Below are 21,190 nucleotides of genomic sequence, written 5' to 3'. Positions count from 1 at the left end.
TTTCTGGCTATAAAAACTGATTAATAGCACATGTTTGGGCTCGACTCTCCCAGACTACTAGGAAGTCAGCCTGCCCACTGTTCAGGCAGCCACCCCTCCCTCTAATAAATTCTATCATCTTTACATTCTGCCTTGGGTCTGGAAATTCTTTTCCAACCTGCATTCGGACCATGACAAAAATGAGGTCGGGGGGCCCTAATCCAATCTGACTGGTGTCCTTATAAGAACAGGCGATTAGGACACAGACACACACAGAAGAAAGAATGTGAGGACACAAGGAGAAGTCGGCCACCTACAAGCCAAGGAGAGAGGCCTCAGAAGAAACCAACCCTGCCCACACCTTGGTCTTGGGCTTCCAGCCTCCAGAGCTATGAGAAAATAAATTTTGTTGTTTAAGCCACCCAGTCTGTGGTATTTTCTTATGGCAGCCCTAGCAAAGGAATACACCCATTAATAGCAGAATGGATTGTGGTATATTTATACACTATCATAGTAACACTCTTGTCTCATACATAATAGTCCCGAACTAAAAATTACCCAAATACCCATCAATAGCAGAATGATAGAGAGCCCAGAAAAAAACCCCACGTGTCAATTAATTTATGACAAAGAAGCCAAGAGTACACGATGAGGAAAGAACAGTCTCTTCAATAAATGGTGTTGGGAAAACTGTATAGTCACGTGTAAATGAATGAAATTCACACCACTTCTCCCTTTCCTTACCTTCTGACAATATTACTGCAGCTTTTTTTTTATTGATTCACGCTTCAGTAATGTTTATCCCCAATGGTATCATTACAGTTTTCATTCACGAGTTGACAAAATATGTGTGTGTGTGTTTGCATGTGTGTGTGTGTGTGTGTGTGTGTGAAAGAGAGAGAATTTTAAAGTGACCACAATTCACTACACTCCCCACACTAAGACCACACTTGTCTTCACTGGCAAGGTGGGCTTTGCTTTCTATTATGATGGGTCCCAAGTTCCCTGTTAGACTGATAGGTGGCTGTAATTCATAAATTAAAAAAAAAACAAACAGACTGCTTTATCTGTGTGCTCATAGAGTAGATTCTCAATAGCCTTTCTTTTCCGAGGCACTAATTGAGAATTGAAGTGGTTTTAGACCCTGATTACTTTATTTAAAAATAATCCCCAACTATACTTCAATTTAAAAAAATCGAGGTTCTAGAAACAACAATAACTACAGTTTACTGAGCACTGATTACGTGCCAGGCACTGTGCTAAGCACTTTTCAAGCTTCATAACAACCTAGGAGACGGAGCATGTTATCGATCTCATTTTACAGGTGGCAAAACTGAGACTTTGAGGGGTTCTGTGACTTGCTGTGCCCACATGTCTGTGAGAGCTGTGATCCAAATCCCGACATCAGATTCCCAAGTCCACCCACTTTATAGTTAGTAATTAACAAAACTTCCCCTGACACAGTGGCCCTTGTCTGAAAATAAGTACTCTAAGGATGACTACTATCAAGAAAACAGAAAATAACAGGTTGGCAAGGATGTGGAAACACTGGAAACCTTGTGCAGTTAGGAGAAAAATGTAAAATGGTGTAGCCACTATGGAAAACACTACGGTGGTTCCTCAAAAAATTAAAAATGGAAAACTACCCTATGATCCAGCAATCCCACTTCTGGATGCATATCTAGAAAAACTAAAAGCAAGGTTTCAAACTGATACTTGTACACCCATGTCCCTAGCAGCATTAGACATGATGACCAAAAGGAGGAAGTAACCTAAATGTCCATCGATAGACGAATGGATAAACAGAATGCAGTCTATCCATACAATGGAATATCATTCATCCTTAAAAAAGAAGGAAATCGTGACACAGGCTATAATATGGATGAACCTTGAAGACATCACGCTAAGCAAAATAAGCCAGTCACTAGAGGACAAATATTGCATGATTCCAGTTATATAAGATATGTATAGTAGCTAAATAGAGGCAGAAAGTTCAATAGTGGTCGCCAGGGGTTGGGGAAAGGAGGAATGGGCAGTTGCTGTTTAATGGGTATAGAGTTTCAGTTTTGCAAGATGCAAAGAGTTCTGGAGCTGGACGGTGGTGTTGGTTACCCAGCGTGAATATACTTAACACTACCGAATTGTATACTTAAAAATGATCAAGTTGGTAAATTTTATGTGATGTGTATTTAACCACAGCTGAAGGGGGGGAAAAAAAGAGCTACTCTGGCTGCTATAATTCCCTGGCATAGATCTTCAAGGGCTTGGAAATTTCCTAATCACTGGGGTGTGGCCCTCTGGTTGGATCAAAGAGACAATAAACAATCTTAAATGTCTGCAGCCCAATCTTGTGAGTTAAGTGTTATAAGGGGTAAACGGGTGAGGCAGACATGGCCCTGCCCTCACGGGGCTTACGGTCAGCAGGGGAGATGGGTGTGTAGTTACAGAACACCTTCTCAAGGGGGTCCGTGAGGTGTCACCACACCTGGGAAAATGTGATCTCTCCCTTCATCATGCGGGCACTGGAACCATCTGGGCCTCCTTTCACGAAAGCTCCATTCAGAAAACCTCTGCAAGACACAAAGAAACATCAGGAACGTTCAAATGACTTCATCACAATGGCAGGTAGGGGACAGACACCTTGATTTTGGACTTCTAGCCTCTGGAACTGTTGTTGAAGCCACCCAGTCTGTGGTCCTTCGTTATGGTAACCCTAGGTGATTAATACACCTCAATTCATATCCATGTCTTATATGTGGTCCTGAGGAGTAGCAGACACAGAGAGAGCAGCTCATTGCCCTCTCACTTCCCTACATTACAAAACATAAGGTCCCATTCCACTTTCTTGATCATTTCCCACACCCAGTGGTGGCTGAGCTACCCCAGCATGGCTGGCTGGGTGACATCAGCCAGATAATGGATGGCACGTACCTGGCATGCACGCACAACTCTGAATCCCTGGCTGATTTTAATAACCCATCACCACATCCTATACCACTGCATCCAGACTCTGATTTATGATTCTTCTTAGTTCAGCGTTCCAGGCAAATACTCACAATGGACTGGAATTGGCAACCCAGTTAAAAGTATTTACCATTCCCATGTTAAGAGAACAAATATCTGGGAGTTTCATATCTGATAACAGTCAACAACCTTTTACCTGACTAACCCTCTTGCAGGTAACAATAATCAACTTTAGACAAAACATTAAAAAAAATATAACCCTACTATATGTAGCCTTGCTCAATTTTCCAGCATCAGCAGTGGCTTTGGCACATCTTTGCCATCAGTTGTCTTTTTTAAAAAACAGCATTGTTAAATTATACTTACATAACACCCAATTCACATGTTTTCAGTGTACGATTCAATGACTTGTAGTAATTTTATAGAGGTGTGCAAATATCACCACGTTGCAGTTTTAGAGCATTTCTATCACCTCGAAAAGATCCCTCATGCCTTTCCCCAGCTGCCGTCCAATTTCAAAGAGCAATATACAGTTCAACTCAACAATCTTGCATTGAGGACCGAAGGTATCAAGGCATTGTGCCAGATGCCGTGATATAAAAATGGAAAAATTTGGATCTATTCTTAGGGAGCTCACAGGAGAACAAGGGAGGCAACATATAAACAAATAACTATTACACAGTGGATGAGTGAGATGGAAAAGCAAAGGGAAAATGGTTTTTTCTGCCTGAAGATTAGGGGCTGATAAAAGAAGAGGAAGTGAAGGAAGAATACAGCTCTAGAGGAAGGAGATGCCAATGACTCTATAGGACAAAAGCCGGCAGTACTTTTTAAAAAAGAAGCAATTTGAGATAAGTTGTTGGCATTAAAAAGCATGACTTTCAAATTTTAAGGTTAATAAAAGCAGTGAACAGTGAAATGGCTATTACAGAAAATGAAATCAGTGAATCAAAAGACCCACCAAATTTTCCAAGAACAAAGAGTAAAATGATGAAGCAATTAAAAATAATGTGCAAAAAGATAAGACCTATGGAGGCCAAATTCCTTCAATAAACAAGAAAAATCACAGAAGGAAAGATCAGGGAAGCAATAGTCAAAGGAATAATGGGAGAGGATGTCTCTGGGCTGAAGAAAAATCTGAGCTCTCAAATCAAAAGTGTTCGCCAAACACCAGGCAAAATTAATGAAAAAAGAACCACAGCAGGCACAGGGTAGGGAAACGTTTCAATTCCTGGGATAACAAAGTATAACAGACAACCTTTTGTGTAGAAAAACAGATTATACACAAAAGCAAAACAATTCAGACTGATAACAGCCTATTCTGCAACTTTAAATGTAAGAAGATTGTGGAGTAATACTCATGAGACACTGAGATAAAAAGATAACAAGAAACAATACCCCCCAAATCTATCCACAGACAACTTACTTTATGTCCAGTGAGGCTCCTTTGTTTTAGAGATCTTGGTTGATTTCAATAACTGACCAGTTGGGTCATTTGGTTTTTTCTCTTCCCATGCTTTAAATTCCCGCTCTTGTTTTAAATTCACCAATAAAGAGTGAGCCCACAAAACCACGGTGGCCCCCACCATGATCCCCAGTAAAAGCGGAATTCAGGCCCCTGTGCTCACTCTCCTTCTCCTCACGTCCTCACTGTGCGGTCCTAGGAGTACTGTGTAATTTCCAGGTCTTGTAAGTAACAAACCTTTACTTTTTCCCCTGATGACTACTCCTGAAGGGCGTCTTGCAGTCACAGTAAGAACCACAAGGACTGGTCCGACCACAACATTGATTATTGATAAGCTGAGAACCACACAAATCACTTTCAGACAGGTAAAACGAATACAAAGGTTTGCTATCACGCCTTTCCTGGAAAAAAAATTCAAGAAAGACTTCTAGTCAACTTAAAGATAGATCAAAATAAAAATCTTGAGAACGGGAAAGAGATGGTTTAAAAGAAATGATAACAAACAATTGGAAATGAAATTTTTAAAAAATATCATTTACCTTAAAATTAAAAAAAAAACAAAACAAAAATATATCTAATGAAAGAGGTTTAAGACCTCTACACTAAAAACTACAAAATTAAGAGAAATTAAAACCCTTGAAAGAGATTAGTGGGGGACCTTCAAGATGGCAGAGGAGTAGGACACGGAGATCACCTTCCTCCCCACAGATACATCAGAAATACATCTACACGTGGAACAACTCCTACAGAACACCTACTGAACGCTGTCAGAAGACCTCAGACCCCCCAAAAGGTAAGAAACTCCCCACGTACCTGGGTAGGGCAAAAGAAAAAAGAATAAACAGAGACAAAAGGATAGGGACGGGACCTGCACCAGTGGGAGGGAGCCGTGAAGGAGGAAAGGTTTCCACACACAGAGAAGCCCCTTCTCGGGCGGAGACTGCGGGGGGCGGAGGGGGAGCTTCGGAGCCGCAGAGGAGAGCGCAGCCACAGGGGTGCGGAAGGCAATGCGGAGAGATTCCCGCACAGAGGATCGGTGCCGACCGGCACTCACCAGTGCCCGCCGGGGAGGGCGGGGGCTGGGAGCTGAGGCTCGGGCTTCAGTTGGAGCGCAGGGAGAGCACTGGGGTTGGCGGCGTGAACACAGCCGGAAGCGGGCTAGTGCGCCACGGCTGGCCGGGAAGGAGTCCTGAAAAAGTCTGGATCTGCCGAAGAGGCAAAAGACCATTGTTTCGGGGTGTGTGAGGAGAGGGGATTCAGAGCACCGCCTAAACGAGCTCCAGAGACGGGCGCGAGCTATCAGCGCAGACCCCAGAGACGGGCATGAGACGCTCAGGCTGCTGCCGCCACCAAGAAGCCTGTGTGCGAGCGCAGGTCACTATCCACACCCCCCTCCCGGGGAGCCTGTGCAGCCCGCCACTGCCAGGGTCCCGTGACCCAGGGACAACTTCCCCGGGAGAACACATGGCACGCCTCAGGCTGGTGCAACGTCACGCCGGCCTCTGACGCCGCAGGCTCGCCCCGCCTCCGTGCCCCTCCCTCCCCCCTGGCCTGAGTGAGCCAGAGCCTCCGAATCAGCTGCTCCTTTAACCCCGTCCAGTCTGGGTGAAGAACAGATGCCCTCAGGTGACCTACATGCAGAGGCGGGGCCAGATCCAAAGCTGAGCCCCAGGAGCTGTGCGAACACAGAAGAGAAAGGGAAATCTCTCCCAGCAGCCTCAGGAGCAGCGGATTAAATCTCCACAATCAACTTGATGCACCCTGCATCTGTGGAATACCTGAATAGACAATGAATCATCTCAAATCGAGGAGGTGGACTTTGGGAGCAACTGTAGACTTGGTGTTTGCTTTCTGCATCTAATTTGTTTCTGGTTTTATGCTTATCTTAGTTTAGTATTTAGAGCTTATTATCATTGGTAGATTTGTTTATTGATTTGGTTGCTCTTTTCTTTTTTTTAAATTTTATAAATATATATATTTTCCTCCTTTTTCTCTTTTTGTGAGTGGGTATGGGTATGCTTCTTTGTGTAATTTTGTCTGTATAGCTTTGCTTTTACCATTTGTCCTAGGGTTCTGTCTGTCCATTTTTTTTTTTTTTTTTTTTTGGTATAGCTTTTAGCACTTGTTATCACTGGTGGATTTGTGTTTTTGGTTTGGTTGCTCTCTTCTTTCTTTCTTTTTTTTTTTTACTACTTTTTTCTTTTTAATTTTTTATTTTTTATGTTAATAACTTTATTTTATTTTATTTTTCTTTCTTTCTGTCTTTTTTTTTTTCTTTCTCCCTTTTCTTCTGAGCTGTGTGGCTGACAGGGTCTTGGTGCTCCAGCTGGGTGTCAGGCCTGAGCCTCTGAGGTGGGAGAGCTGAGTTCAGGACATTGGTCCACCAGGCACCTCCCAGCTCCACGTAATATCAAACAGTGAAAGCTCTCCCAGAGAGCTCCATCTCAATGCTAATACCCAGCTCCTCTCAACGACCAGCAAGCTACAGTGCTGGACACCCTATGCCACACAACTAGCAAGACAGGAACACAACCCCACCCATTAGCAGATAGGCTGCCTAAAATCATAATAAGGTCACAGACACCCCAAAACACACCCCCAAAAAACACCTGGACATGGTCCTGCTCACCAGAAAGACAAGATCCAGCCTCATCCACCAGAACACAGGCACCAGGCCCCTCCACCAGGAAGCCTACACAACCCACTGAATCAGCCTTACCCACTGGGGGAAGACACCAAAAACAACGGGGACTATGAACCTGTGGCCTGTGAAAAGGAGACCCCAAACACAGTAAGTTAAGCAAAATGAGAAGACAGAGAAACACACAGCAGCTGAAGGAGCAAGGTAAAAACCCATCAGACCAAACAAAGGAAGAAGAAATAGGCAGTCTACCTGAAAAAGAATTCAGAGTAATGATAGTAAAGATGATCCAACATCTTGGAAATAGAATGGAGAAAATACAAGAAATGTTTAACCAGGACCTAGAAGAACTAAAGAGCAAACAAACAATAATGAACAACACAATAAATGAAATTTAAAATTCTCTAGAAGGAATCAATAGCAGAAGAACCGAGGCAGAAGAACAGATAAGTGACCTGGAGGATAAAATTGTGGAAATAACTACCGCAGAGCAGAATAAAGAAAAAAGAATGAAAAGAACTGAGGACAGTCTCAGACACCTCTGGGACATCAGTAAATGTAACAACATTCGAATTATAGGAGTCTCAGAAGAAGAGGAGAAAAAAAAAAGGGACTGAGAAAATATCTGAAGAGATTATAGTTGAAAACTTACCTAATATGGGAAAGGAAATAGTCAGCCAAGTCCAGGAAGTGCAGAGAGTGCCATACAGGATAAATCCAAGGAGAAACACACCAAGACACATATTAATCAAACTATCAAAAATTAAATACAAAGAAAAAATATTAAAAGCAGCAAGGGAAAAGCAACAAATAACATACAAGGGAATCCCCATAAGGTTAACAGCTGATCTTTCAGCAGAAACTCTGCAAGCCAGAAGGGAATGGCAGGACATATTTAAAGTGATAAAAGGGAAAAACCTACAACTAAGATTACTCTACTCAGCAAGGATCTCATTCAGATTCGACAGAGAAATTAAAAGCTTTACAGACAACCAAAAGCTAAGAGAATTCAGCACCACCAAACCAGCTTTACAACAAATGCTAAAGGAACTTCTCTAGGCAGGAAGCACAAGAGAAGGAAAAGACCTACAATAACAAATCCAAAACAATTAAGAAAATGGTAATAGGAACATACATGTTGATAACTACCTTAAATGTAAATGGTTTAAATGTTCCAACCAAAAGACATAGACTGGCTGAATGGACACAAAATCAAGACCCATATATGTGTTGTCTACAAGAGACCCACTTCAGACCTAGGGACACATACAGACCAAAAGTGAGGGGATGGAAAAAGATATTCTATGCAAATGGAAATCAAAAGAAAGCTGGAGTAGCAATTCTCATATCAGAAAAAATAGACTTTAAAATAAAGACTATTACAAGAGACAAAGAAGGACACTACATAATGATAAAGGGATCAATCCTAGAAGAAGATATAACAATTGCAAATATTTATGCACCCAACATAGGAGCACCTCAATACATAAGGCAAATGCTAACAGCCATAAAAGGGGAAATCAACAGTAACACAATCATAGTAGGGGACTTTAACACCCCACTTTCACCAATGGACAGATCATCCAAAATGAAAATAAAGAAGGAAACTCAAGCTTTAAATGATACATTAAACAATATGGACCTAAAACTGACCATTTTAACCACTTTTAAGTGTACAGATCAGTGCCATTAAGTACACTGTTGTGCAACCATCACCACTATCCATCTCCAGAACTTTTTCATCTTCCTATCTTTACAACCTAAAATTTTGTACCCATTAAACAATACTCCTCTTTCTCCCTCCCAGCCATCATTTTAAATCAGATTATATTGCATACATTTTGTAACCTCAATCATCCAGAAAACATTAGTTGTATGTGAAATTTAACCTCACACTGTTTACTATCATTGTTATTAGTGAGGTTTGCACAACTGAGCTCTTGAGACTCAACCATTATATCTAGAATTCAATCGTCCCCCAAAGGGATTCTTCACCTACTGAATACATACATTCATAGCTAATAATGTACAGCTGACCCTTGAACAACACTGGGGTTTAGGGCACTGACCCTCTGCAAAAATCCCTGTATAACCCATAGTTGGCCCTCTGACTACGTGGTTCCTCAAAATGCTTGGATTTGACCAACCTCAGACAGTGTGGTACTGGAGTATTCACTACTGAAACAAACAAACAAACAAACAAACAAACAAACCAATGTACTAGTGGACCTGTGCAGTTCAAACTTGTGTTGTTCAAGGGTCAACTGTATTAGGCAAAGGAGCTGGAAGCAGCAGATTTGTCTCATGATAAAACTGGAAGCAAAGTAATCTACCTGCCTGGGGAAAGTTCTGGTGGGAGTGAGCATGAGAGGCTGGAAGGAAGGATGGTTAAGTAAGCTGGCTGTGGCCGTGTGGGGCAGAATGTTATTACTGTTTCCACCCCAACTGGCCAATAGCAGGTGGGTGTACTGAGATTCAGTCCTGACACTACCTGTCCAGAGTTAGCACAGACCCCACAGGTTAAAGGCAAGTCTTCCACAGACCTGCCCTCACGTCAGACACCAGCTGCAGTCTCAGGGGTTCTCCAGGCCACCTGTACTTCTGACCATCTGGCTACACATTTGGGGGTTCCCACAACCCTCCAGTTCTGATAATTCACTAGAACAACGTACAGAACACTGAAACGTGTTACTTACTTTTAAGTTGTACCATTAAGTTTTATTTTCAAGAATACACAGAAGGCAAGGTCTGTGAGGGCGCACAGAGCATCTGGGCCCTCTCCCCATGAAATCAGGGCACATCATCCTCCTGGCAAATTGATGTGTTCACCAACCAGGAAGCTCCACTGAGCCTCAGTGTCCAGAGATGTTATTGGGGCTTCATGAGGCATGATTGATTAACTCATTGGCGACATGTTTGAACTAAAACCCCAGGGTTCTCCCCTCCCTAGAGCTCTGGCAGGTGCAAAGTTTCAAACCTCTCATCACAGAGATTGGTCTTTCTGGTGACCAGCCCCCATTAGGAAGCTCTGCAGAACCTCCCACCAAGTGAGTCACCTCATTAGCATAACAAAGACACACTGATCACTCAGAAAATGCCAAGGGTTTTTAGAAGTTCTGTACTAGGAACCCAGGACAAACACCAGACAAATTCATCATTATATTGATACGAAAAACACAGGTAGCAATGAACATGTCTGCTGACAGAAAAGATTATGTTAACAGTATGAGTTACTATATATGCATATTAAAAAACCAAAAGTAATCTTAAGGAGAACTAGAAACAAAATGTATCAGTAAGAAGACTAGAAACAAGATGTTTCCCCAAGGGAAGCTGGAAGAAAAGAACTTGATCAACCCAACTAAAGATGGGAAAAAGAAGGGAGAAAAAAAGAAGTAGCAGAAGAGATGGTAAGTAGAAAACATAAAACATCATGGTAGAAATCAAGAATTCCTAGAAATCAAGAAGAAAGTGACAATCCAATACAAAAATGGGCAAATGGTATAAATAGGTAAACACCAAAGGAAAAAATACAAATGGCCAATAAAAATGAACAGTGGAGAGGAAAATGCAGACTGATACAAGGTAATATTTTTCCTTCATCTGACTGGCAAAAGTTTGAAAGGGTTGGGACTTCCCTGGTGGTGCAGTGGTTAAGAATCCGCCTGCCAATGCAGGGGACACAGGTTTGAGCCCTGGTCCGGGAAGATCCTACATGCCGTGGTGCAACTAAGTCGGTGAGCCACAGCTACTGAGCCTGAAAGCCACAATTATTGAAACCTGCATGCCACAACTGCACCTAGAGCCTGCGCTCTGCAACAAGAGAAGCCACTGCAATGAGAAGCCTGTGCACCACAATGAAGAATAGCCCCCGCTCGCCGCAACTAGAGAAAGCCTGTGCGCAGCAATTAAGACCCAACACAGCCAAAAATAAAGAAAGAAATAAATTTATTGAAAAAAAAAAGTTTAAGAGGATCATCTCCTCTGCAGGGAGGATCTGGGCTGGCCTTCTCATGCAATGTCGGGACAGGTACAGCATTTTTTCAACAGCTTGGCAGGATCTGTCAATATTTTAAATGTAAATACATACACTTTTACTTGGCAACTCCACTTTTAGAAAACTACCCTACAGAAATATTACAGTGACATTATTTGTAACAGTGACAACTAACAAATAAATAAATGTTCACCAACAGGGAAAAATGGTTAAATAAATTATGACACTTCCATATTGTGGAATAGTAAGGAGTGGTTAAAAAGAGCAAGGTAGATCTATGTAAATGGACACAAAAGATATCCAACTGTCGAATGAAATGAAATAGTTAAAATTACATAAAAAAATTAAAACCTAGAACAATATATGTTCTATGATTCTATTGGGTTTTTTTTAACCTACCTGTCTACCAATCTACCTACCTACCAATTTACGCGTAAACGTGTCTGTAAATTCATATAAATAAGTGACAGGCTGACGATCCCTTATTTGAAACCTCAGAACTACATGAGTTTCAAAAGTCAGAATTTTTCCGATTGTAAAGGTAAAATGGGGGATATACCACATATTAAGTAACATCTCCAGGAGAGCCTGCCGCAGCCTTCATAATCAAACTCATTAATATGTTTACAGTGAGATGTGTGATTATTTACAGTAGTAGGTAATAAATAATGGTAATAAATAGCCTCATGCTTGTTTAGATCAGGCTTGCTACCAAATGAAGACAGGTCGGATTTTACTGCCCCCAAATTATGAAAACAAACTAAACCCTTGGTTTTGGATAAATGAACTATGTATCAACTAAGATGATATCTGGGACGGGGAGAGGAACAAGGAAAGGTAAAGAGGCACTTACATTTCCTGTGCTACATTATTCTGTTCATTTGAATATTTTCATAATAAGAATGAGTTTATGTTATCAGTTGTCAAATTAAAACCCATATGTAAAGTTAAAAATGAGGAAAGATGCTTCAGAGAGTACAGGAAAGCCCAGAGGTGCAAAAAGCAACCCCAGATCTGGGAACTGCCCCAGAAGCTCCTGGAAACATTCAATAAATACTTCCTGAAACAGCACACAGGATATGAGTAGGAAGTCCTGGTTCTCAAATACTCTTTCTGTATTTGCTGGTCACTTGTTTCTCGTGCTCAGAAAACATTCACTGAGCATTGCATATGGCAAGCACCTCAAGTTCTAGGGTAAACATTTTTGAAAGAAATTGACACTTGAATCATTCCAAGGGTTCAGTCGGTCCAGTGGTGCCAGGCAGACCGTCCACGAGGCTGGGTGAGAAGGTATTACATGAAGCACACGATGACCGTCTACATGTCAGATCTGGATCTCAGGGAACCATCCTGGTTCCTCCAGATCATGTCAGCCTCAGTTGCCAAGGCACCACCATCTCCAGCAAGCACACCCTCGGCGGCCTCTGCTCTGGAGGACCACAGATGAGATTGGAGCTCCCTCTCCCTCCTTCCCCTGTGTGATGCTGGAGGAATCTGCATCTCTCTGTTTCACCCCAGGTATTCAACAATCTCTCCACTGCTGCAGTTCAGCACAGCCACTAGCCTCCGTATCACCGTGTCCTCAGGCAGCTATTGACAGATGTCTGGGCCCTCACCCCCTAATCCACTCTCAGCTTCAACACTAGCCTCACAGGCTTCCTTTGTCCTCCGCTGGGTCCTGCAGCCTGGATTCTTCATCTTCATCTTCGTCTTCCATGCCAGTGACCCTGCAAACTCCTAGCTCAAGAAGGTCTCGTTTGCTTCTGTTCCAATCTCCACTAGGCTTCACCATCTCTCCACACTGTTCGCCCTCCAGCTGCCAAACTCTCAAATCTTAAACTGGGAGTGGTGGCCTCTTTCCTCTGGCCAGTGTACTCGATCCATCACCGCAGCTGATGGTGAACAACAATTATTTTACTGCATCTCCACCCCAACTCAACTCAGAGTCAACTGCTATCAAATTAGGTACGTGCTCAGCCTGACTTTCACGTGGGGCTACAATGCAGGCCCAGCCAACCTCCCCACTTCCCTCTCATGCCTCCCCTCCTGTCTGGCTAGGCTGGAATGTTCAGTGTTTTGTGAACTCTCCTTGCTTTCCACCTCCCAGCCTTTGCTCATGCTGTTCCCTCACCTGGAAAGTGCTCCCTTCACAGCTCTCCTCATCAGCATCCTATCAGTCTTCTCAGGGTCTGCCTCTGGTTCCTGATTCCCCCTGATCAGACCTAATCTCTCCCTCCTTTGAAGCAACTAAGAACTCTGTACCTCTCATGGCACTGCCTTCATTTTGAACTATGGCATCTGTGGATGTCTGAGTTTTTATACCAGATAGCAAGCAAGTTGGAAATGCCCAGTGCAAGGTAGGCCCTTGAGGCTCACGGTGTGAATTCACACCTTCATGGTTGGTTCACAGACTCCATAGGATAATAAGGTCAAAGGCATGGATTCTGACCTCCTGGGGTCAGCTAGGTTTGCTATAACCTGTTTATGGCTTCTGGGAACAATCGTGACCGTCGTCACAGGGAGAATGTGTGAGTCAGTGTCACACTAGATGAACGAAATATGTCCAATAATCATTCTGAATGTGCATGAGACTTTAATAAATAAAAAGATGTATCAGGAACGCAGCTACCCACCCACGTTACATGTCATCTAATCTAACTAGCACAAAAATTTCTGGGGGAGGTGTTTTCTTATTTTAAGGCTAACACTAAGGTCTCAGTTGAGTTGACTAAGACTAAGTCCGGTTAAGCAAGGTCACCCAACACTAAGTGTTAGAATTTAGATTTTAACCTGTGTCTGACTCAGAGACCAGAGCTCTTTGAAATTCCCCACATCTGTAAACTTGTACATTTGTGACCTGTGTACTCACAAATATACTCTCAAGTATATTCACTGGTATACTCACAAGTATACTTGTGACTTGTATATTCACAAGTCATGTTCACTCCCACATTGACGAGGTCACAGGTACAAACGTGTCTCATATTGTAGCTTACTCTCTTTTTATGTCTTTTTTAAAAGAATTAAATTTATGGGCCAAAAAAAAAAAAATAAAGTGAAACAACACCGTGGTTAAAAGAGCTTCCAGGAAATGTAATCAAAACCATAGTGAGATATCACTTCATATCTGTTAGAATGGTTATTATCAAAAAGGCAAGCAATGATGTGGGCAAGAATGTGGAGAAAGAGAAACCTTTGTACAGCGCCGACTGGAATGTAAATTGGTGCAGCCAGAGGGATATTTTGGTATATTTCTTCCAGGCATTTTCAACATGTAGCTTTTTTCCATAGTTTCCATGTTGTATAAATAGTTGTACACTCTGGTGGGCTAGCTTTTTTGCACTTATTATAACAGATATTTTCTGATGTCACTGAAATCTCTTCCTGAATGTCACGTTTACTGGTGATGCTTCCTTGTCTACCATTTTCCAGTGCTTAGGCGTTGGGGCCGTTTCTGGTTTGCTGTTACAATGTGCAGGGCACAGGACTTTTTGCTCTAGAAATCTCAGCTTAGGTCTTTAAGATCCACTCCATTACAGAGAAGTAAGCGGGCAGCAGACAGCTCGGGGAGCAATTTCTCTTATTTTAAGAAAAGCTCTCAATATAAAGGTCAATTTTGGAGTCCTTAGAGAGATTTAAATAATCAGCATTCAGAAAGACAGTGGATCTAGTTACACACACTGGTACTTTAGGGTCGAGTAATTGTTTTAACCTTTCACCTAGCGCTCTCGCCCTTCAGCAATCTGAAACCAGGGCTGGGAGTCCCGAAAGGCAACTTCTCCAAGGGGTCGCGCCCCTGCCGCCCGGAGCCACCCGCGCAGGCTTCTGAGTGCAGGCAGCGGCCCGGGTCCCCTTACCTGGGCAGCGCCAGCTCCTCCTCCGCACGGTCCCAGGAGCTGGCGAGCGAGGGCAGCGCCAGGACCCCGTCCAGGTCGAACACGGCAGCACGCAGCGCCATGACTGCCTGCACCTCAGCCTTCCACCCAGGTACAGGTCGCTGCGAGGAGATGGACGAAGGCCGGGGCGCGGGACCAGAGCGGCGGGCCGACGGGGCCTCCCAAGTCGAGTTCGGCCCCGCTCCAGGCCCCTGTCCTGGCCCTGGCTCCGCCCCTGCCCCGGCCTCCGCCCCGCCCCCTGACCCGGACCTGACCACGCCCCACGCCCGCCCCGCCCCCTGTTCTGGCCCCGGCCCCCCTCACCCCTTTGCCCTGGCCTCCGCCTCGCCCCCTGTCCCGGATTTGACCACGCCCCACCTCCGCCCCAACCCCTTGTCCTGGTGCCGCTGGCGTTGCGTCCCACCGGGCATCCCTTGATGTACCCGCACCCACGGCGGCCCGGGCTCCATCTCCACCGCCTCCTGGCGCCCCGGGGCTAGAATCTCAGTTCGGCCCGGAGAGAAGGGGGGCCTGAGAAAGAGCCAGAGGCCACAGACCCTTGAGAGAGAGGGAGACAGAGAGAGAGATGCCAAAAGTTTCTTCATTAAATATTTGGATCCTCTATATTCGTTTTGGTTGTCATATCTAGTAAAGTAATAGCTTTGTTGCCCTTTTCTAGATTCTGTACATATAGTTACGGGTCTGTCACTATCCTGACCATGAGCCTCTAGTCACACTCTTCTTTGTCAAAGCAAAATGTATTTCTAGAATAAAATATCATGCTCCAGGTATTGTATGCCAACCCGGAATACGTCCATCCCAGTCTCTTGTGAAATGAAGTTCAGAAGGAATAAATGTGAACTATGATTACCCCTTTGTACAGTCTTCTTACACTAATGCTGCCTAAAAATGTTTGAGCTTTGTTTTAAACCACACTCTTGGCTCATTTGTTTCTGGAAAACCTAAGCCTTAGGAGTGTCCGAGCTCTGCTTGCAAACGGGTTGTTGGACTCTCTGTGCCTTTGTAGTCAGCTCCATGAATTAAAACATACTCCTAGCCTGATATTCCAACTTGCCCTGAGCACAGCTCAGGACATAGGTGCCGAAGACCTCCCTGCCTCCTTCACAGTGTCATCTGTGAATTTACCCAAGATATTTTCCCCCTTTAGCTAGAAGAATGTTGTAAGAGATAGATACCCTGCTGAAATCAAGAAATACTTGATCTACCAACCATCGATCTGATCGACAAGAGAAATGAGTCTGCCTTGGGGTGTCTTGTTCTCGTGAACCAGGACCACGCTTGCTTCTCTTGCTTCATAACCTCTTCTGGGATTGTGCCTGAGACACGTAGTGTTTTCTGAGATCCACTCCTGAGAAGCAGGAAGTAATTAACAACCCCAAATGTTGTAGAAATAACTGAAAAAAAAATTCGATAGTGCCCTTGGATGACGCTGGGTGACCTGTTTCAGAACACGTTCAGTGGAGTTTTTGGAGATAGACGCTAGATTACCCTAGATTTGAAGACTGAGCCAGACTTAAAGTGAGTACATACAATAGTCGCTCAAGAAGTTGGTGATCTCAAAAGTAAAATTGAGTTTAAAAAAAGAAAGCAGGGCTTCCCGGGTGGCGCAGTGGTTGAGAGTCCGCCTGCCGATGCAGGGGACACGGGTTCGTGCCCCGGTCCGGGAAGATCCCACATGCCGCGGAGCGGCTGGGCCCGTGAGCCATGGCCGCGGAGCCTGTGTGTCCGGAGCCTGTGCTCCGCAACGGGAGAGGCCACAGCAGTGAGAGGCCCGTGTACTGCAACAAAACAAAACAAACAAACAAACAAACAAGAAAGCAAATGGCAGCATGCTTATGTTGTAAGAAACCACTTAAATTGAAATCTCCAGTTTAGACTTCCCTTTACCTCCACACTTGCATATGCAATTTCTTATGCAGCACCTCCTCATGAATATCTCATAGGTTATCTCAAATTTCTCATGACTGAAACAGAACTCTGGCTGCATTCCCACCTCCCAAGCCTGCTCCCTGTCTTACTAAAGGGCATTCCCTTTCAGTTGCTCAATTCAAAGAACTTGGAACTGCTTCCAGACCCCTGGTTTCCAGCTAACCCCTGTGTCCTTGAACTCAGTCCCAGTGGTGGCCAGTTGATTGGGGCAGAGGTGACAGTTTCCACATCAGTGGTGGTGTTTTTCTGGGAGACTTTCTTAAAGGCCCAGCCTGGAGCTCACTACGCCATTCTTTTCAAAGATTTTGCAGGTTCCTAATTCCCTGTATTCAATCTCTCCCTATTTAAATTAACTAGAGTGATTTCTGTTGCCTGACTGGTGCAGTACTGTTTAGGAGTACATGTATGTGTTTGTAAAATGTAGCAAAGTGAAGAGAAAGGTCACACTGACCGAACTGGATTTTATAAATCCCCCTTAAAAAAAAAATAAGAAACTTAGAATATGAGACTCCACTTTAGATGGAAATCATCTTTGGTGAAGAGGAAATTATGGAGCTGTCTTATGGACCTTTGTTTACTCCTGGGCTGTGTGTTTATTCCTGGGTAACACCTGCTGAGTTACAGAACTTCCTGGATGAACTTCTTAGGCAAAGATTAGAGGTCTCGATTGCATTTTATTGTGCTTTGCTCTTTCTCATGGGTCATTGTCCCGCTATGCTTTCTGCCACCCAAGGTGATGAGAGCTCACTCAGCTGGGCTATGGAAATGGGATATCTTTTTGAAATGTACCTCCTAACCCTAATGTCTGCTACTTTGAATATTTATAAAATTTGTTTTAGGTGATAGCACAGACTCCTAAAACATGGCTAATGTAGTAGTGAAAATTCAGAAGTTACATCTGCTGTCAGTCACTACATTTGTATTGAACTCATTACACTGAACTCATTAGATTTCGTGTTGGATTTCCTGCCCCTGCTACCCCTTCCCACCTCCTGCTAGACCTTGGTTTTCCAACGCTACTTTACCACTCTGTTTAATTCCTAGTGGTTGAGAGAGAGGTTCACACTGCTGCTTCTCCTGCTGTAGGTGGTTGAATCAAGCTTAAAGTTGTCTCAAGCTGTTTTCTAAACCCACATTCCACCTGAAGCTTTGTCTTTCTTTTGTGCAGCAAATGAATTTCTTTTATTCATTCAACAAATATGTATGGAGCACCTGCTATGTGCCACGTGCTTTCTTGGCAATTGGGATTCCTTGGTAAATAAAACAGACAAAAAATAGAGATGACCAAGAAGTTTCCATTTTAGTGGAATGATGAGTTCAAGGAGTTGCCAGTTGTTTGTGGGACAATGAGGAAAATGAGACAGGGAATATTGATGGTGGCGACTCGTCGTGTTTCTTCTTTGTCATTGTTTTGGCTGCCAACACCTATAACCTCTTGCTACATTTGGAAAATTCTGCCCCGTAGTGGACATCTGTCATTCAGAGATGCACAATGTCCTTCAAACACCGCTCTAATTTAATATCTCACATTTTGAGTTTTACCTTCTTAAGGTAGCCTCCACAAACAGCACGTTAGCTGGGATCCCTTCACACTGATCATGTGACATGGGCTCTGCCAGTCACGTGAGAGTTGGGTATGGGAATGAGCAAACTGAAGCGACAGCTGTGTGAGCTGGAACTTTCTTCCAGCCACAGCAGTAGCAGAAGCATCTAGTTTTGATCTCGCAGAGCATAGGCAAAGTGGCCCTGACTCTTTTCCCCGTTTGAGAGCTAGAACGTTTCAAGGAGGCAAAAACTGTAAAAACAGGTACAAAGTTTATTATTAGAGACACAGCGTAACATGTGGGAGAGAGCACAGAGAAACAGTTTGTTTATTTAAGACAGAAGCAAGGCAGAAATACACACCCAGAGAACGGTGCGGGAGTCCTGAGTGAGGAGGCAGGAAAGAGGTGGTTTAGATCACTTATGTAGGACAGTCCTTCCAGGTCTGTGTTTACACTTGGCCAATTATCTTCTTTCTTTTTTCACTCTTGGCTGGTCCCAGGACACTCCCCACATGCATGCGCAACTTTTTGTTGAGGTGGATCCCACTGCAGAGGCCTGTGGGTGCATGTCCACACTTATTATGCAGTGGCATCCCCTCCCTTTTTGACCCCCAAGGAGCCTTCCTGCGCATGTGCAGTCAGGGAAGTTTTCCTGACCTCAGGAGTGGCCATCTTATCTCTTTATTTCAGCGGAGCTCAGCTTCTGCCACTAGCTTTGTCCTTGGAGAATCTGGGTGAGAACAAAGCTTCAATTTTACTGCCCTTGACAAACACCAGCTGTCCAGCCCAGGGGACCATCTATCTCCTATCTCAGATTCTCTCGGGAGGCTGAGACAGAGCTTCTCCAGTCTAGCTCTGGGAGTGCATGGTGCCCATGGGGTGACACAGTGATGGCTTTGTTAAAATTGTACCTGGTGTGGTTTGCTGTCACTGCCTTGTTCTTGGCTGTGTGGTTTCCACACCTGCTTCTCTTGTCCTCCCTGAGATTCTCTGAGTTATCAGTATCCTATAATAAGACCCTTTCTGGGCTTCCCTGGTGGCGCAGTGGTTGAGAGTCTGCCTGCTGATGCAGGGGACATGGGTTCGTGCCCCGGTCCGGGAAGATCCCACATGCCGCGGAGCGGCTGGGCCCGTGAGCCATGGCCGCTGAGCCTGTGCGTCCGGAGCCTGTGCTCCGCAACGGGAGAGGCCACAACAGTGAGAGGCCCACGTACCGCAAAAAAAAAAAAAAAAAAGACCCTTTCTGCTTATAAGACTGAGAGAGATGTCTGTGGTTGCAAATAAAAACCCTGTAAGACGTAGCCACCTTATGAATCTTAGAAGGAAGAGCCACTCTGACCATAGAATCCCAAAATGCTAAGTGCTCACCTTCTCAGGTGAAGGCCTGTGAGCTTAGCTCAGCAAATCAGACGTACCCAGTCCAGACTTTACAGCAGGAGCTGGTGAGGTGAACAGGGCAAGAGGAGAAAGGTTTTGGTTGGCAGTTTTGGGGCGGTAGCAGCAGCCGGGGTCCCCAGCTGGCAGGGGTGGTGCAGGCCCTGTGACCCTCTGCTTTCGGCAGCAATAGTTTCAGCGCTATAGGTGACACTCATAGGGTGAGCACTTCAGCAATAGGGTCCAACTCTAACCTTTTACAATGATGAAGGCGGTGCCTGCCTTCTTTTCTTCCTTACCTTGTTAATCTGTTTTATTTTCTGCCCACTCCATTACTTTTTTTTTTTTTTTTTTTTTTTTTTTTTTTTTGCAGTACGCGAGCCTGTCACTGTTGTGGCCTCTCCCGTTGCGGAGCACAGGCTCCGGATGCGCAGGCTCAGCGGCCATGGCTCACGGGCCCAGCCGCTCCGCAGCACATGGGATCCTCCCAGACCGGGGCACGAACCCGTGTCCCCTGCATCGGCAGGCGGACTCTCAACCACTGCGCCACCAGGGAAGCCCCCCACTCCATTACTTTATATGCAGTATGCTTTTTTTTTTTTTTTTTGTGGTACGCGGGCCTCTCACTGTTGTGGCCTCTCCCGTTGCGGAGCACAGGCTCCGGACGCGCAGGCTCAGCGGCCATGGCTCACGGGCCCAGCCGCTCTGCGGCATGTGGGATCTTCCCGGGACCGGGGCACAAACCCATGACCCCTGCATCGGCAGGCAGACTCTCAACCACTGCACCACCAGGGAAGCCCTACAGTATGCTTTTGATGGACTTTATGGTTTATTCCATAAGAAACAGAATTTCAAGATGATATTGTGTCAGGATTAGAGCAAGAAAGTGCATTGTCTAGAGAGGCAAGACTTGGAGCTAACTGGAGTAACTGACGAGACGCCAGACTTTGTCTCTTTGGGGTTATGATGAGCTCTTTTGTGTCTGTGAGGCATGGCTGTCTTGTGTTAGTGCTCTAACTATGTTTTCTTAGATTCACTATTGGTCGGTTTGGCATCCATTGCAAACAAGGCAACTAATGGCCAAAGTTGTTTACATCTTCCCAGTGATCCAGACTTCAAGGGAGTACAGACATCATATTACAAACCCTCCAGCCAATCTCAGGTCCACACCCCCCGGCCATCTCCTTTACCTCTCTCTCACACCGGGCCAATATTTCCCCTCCACTGAATCACCCCAGGGCCAGGTACTGAACCACCGGAGACCACCCCTATACCCACAGCCCACAAAAATTATTCAAACTATCTACTCCTAGACTGCTTACCCTGTCCTGCTTTACCTTTCCTACAGAAACTCCAATACATACTCTGGGCCATGCTTTCTCCTTTCCCTTCCTGCCCTCT

At 44.6% G+C, this 21,190-nt stretch overlaps 1 protein-coding gene across 2 annotated transcripts in view; it reads right to left on the bottom strand.

Moving 5' to 3' along the window:
- The window catches only part of EPHX2 (epoxide hydrolase 2), a 59,224-nt gene extending 44,093 nt beyond the window's left edge, over positions 1-15,131 (bottom strand). The window contains exons 1-2 of one of the 2 annotated variants that reach the window (XM_082616084.1): positions 14,904-15,131; positions 2,465-2,549 (exon numbers count right to left, since the gene is read on the bottom strand). In XM_082616084.1, coding sequence (XP_082472210.1) covers positions 2,465-2,549; positions 14,904-15,004 — 186 coding nt within the window. In that variant the 5' untranslated portion in view covers positions 15,005-15,131. Of the gene's footprint in view, positions 1-2,464; positions 2,550-4,369; positions 4,594-14,903 lie in introns of those variants that run through there. The other variant, XM_082616085.1, reaches the window with a different exon arrangement.
- Between the last annotated feature and the right edge of the window lie 6,059 nt (positions 15,132-21,190).

The sequence above is a fragment of the Mesoplodon mirus genome (assembly GCF_964341445.2).
Source record: "Mesoplodon mirus genome assembly, chromosome: 1".
Lineage (NCBI taxonomy): Eukaryota > Metazoa > Chordata > Mammalia > Artiodactyla > Ziphiidae > Mesoplodon > Mesoplodon mirus.
Note: the sequence above shows the minus strand (reverse complement) of the source record. Positions and strands in the feature narration are given on the sequence as shown.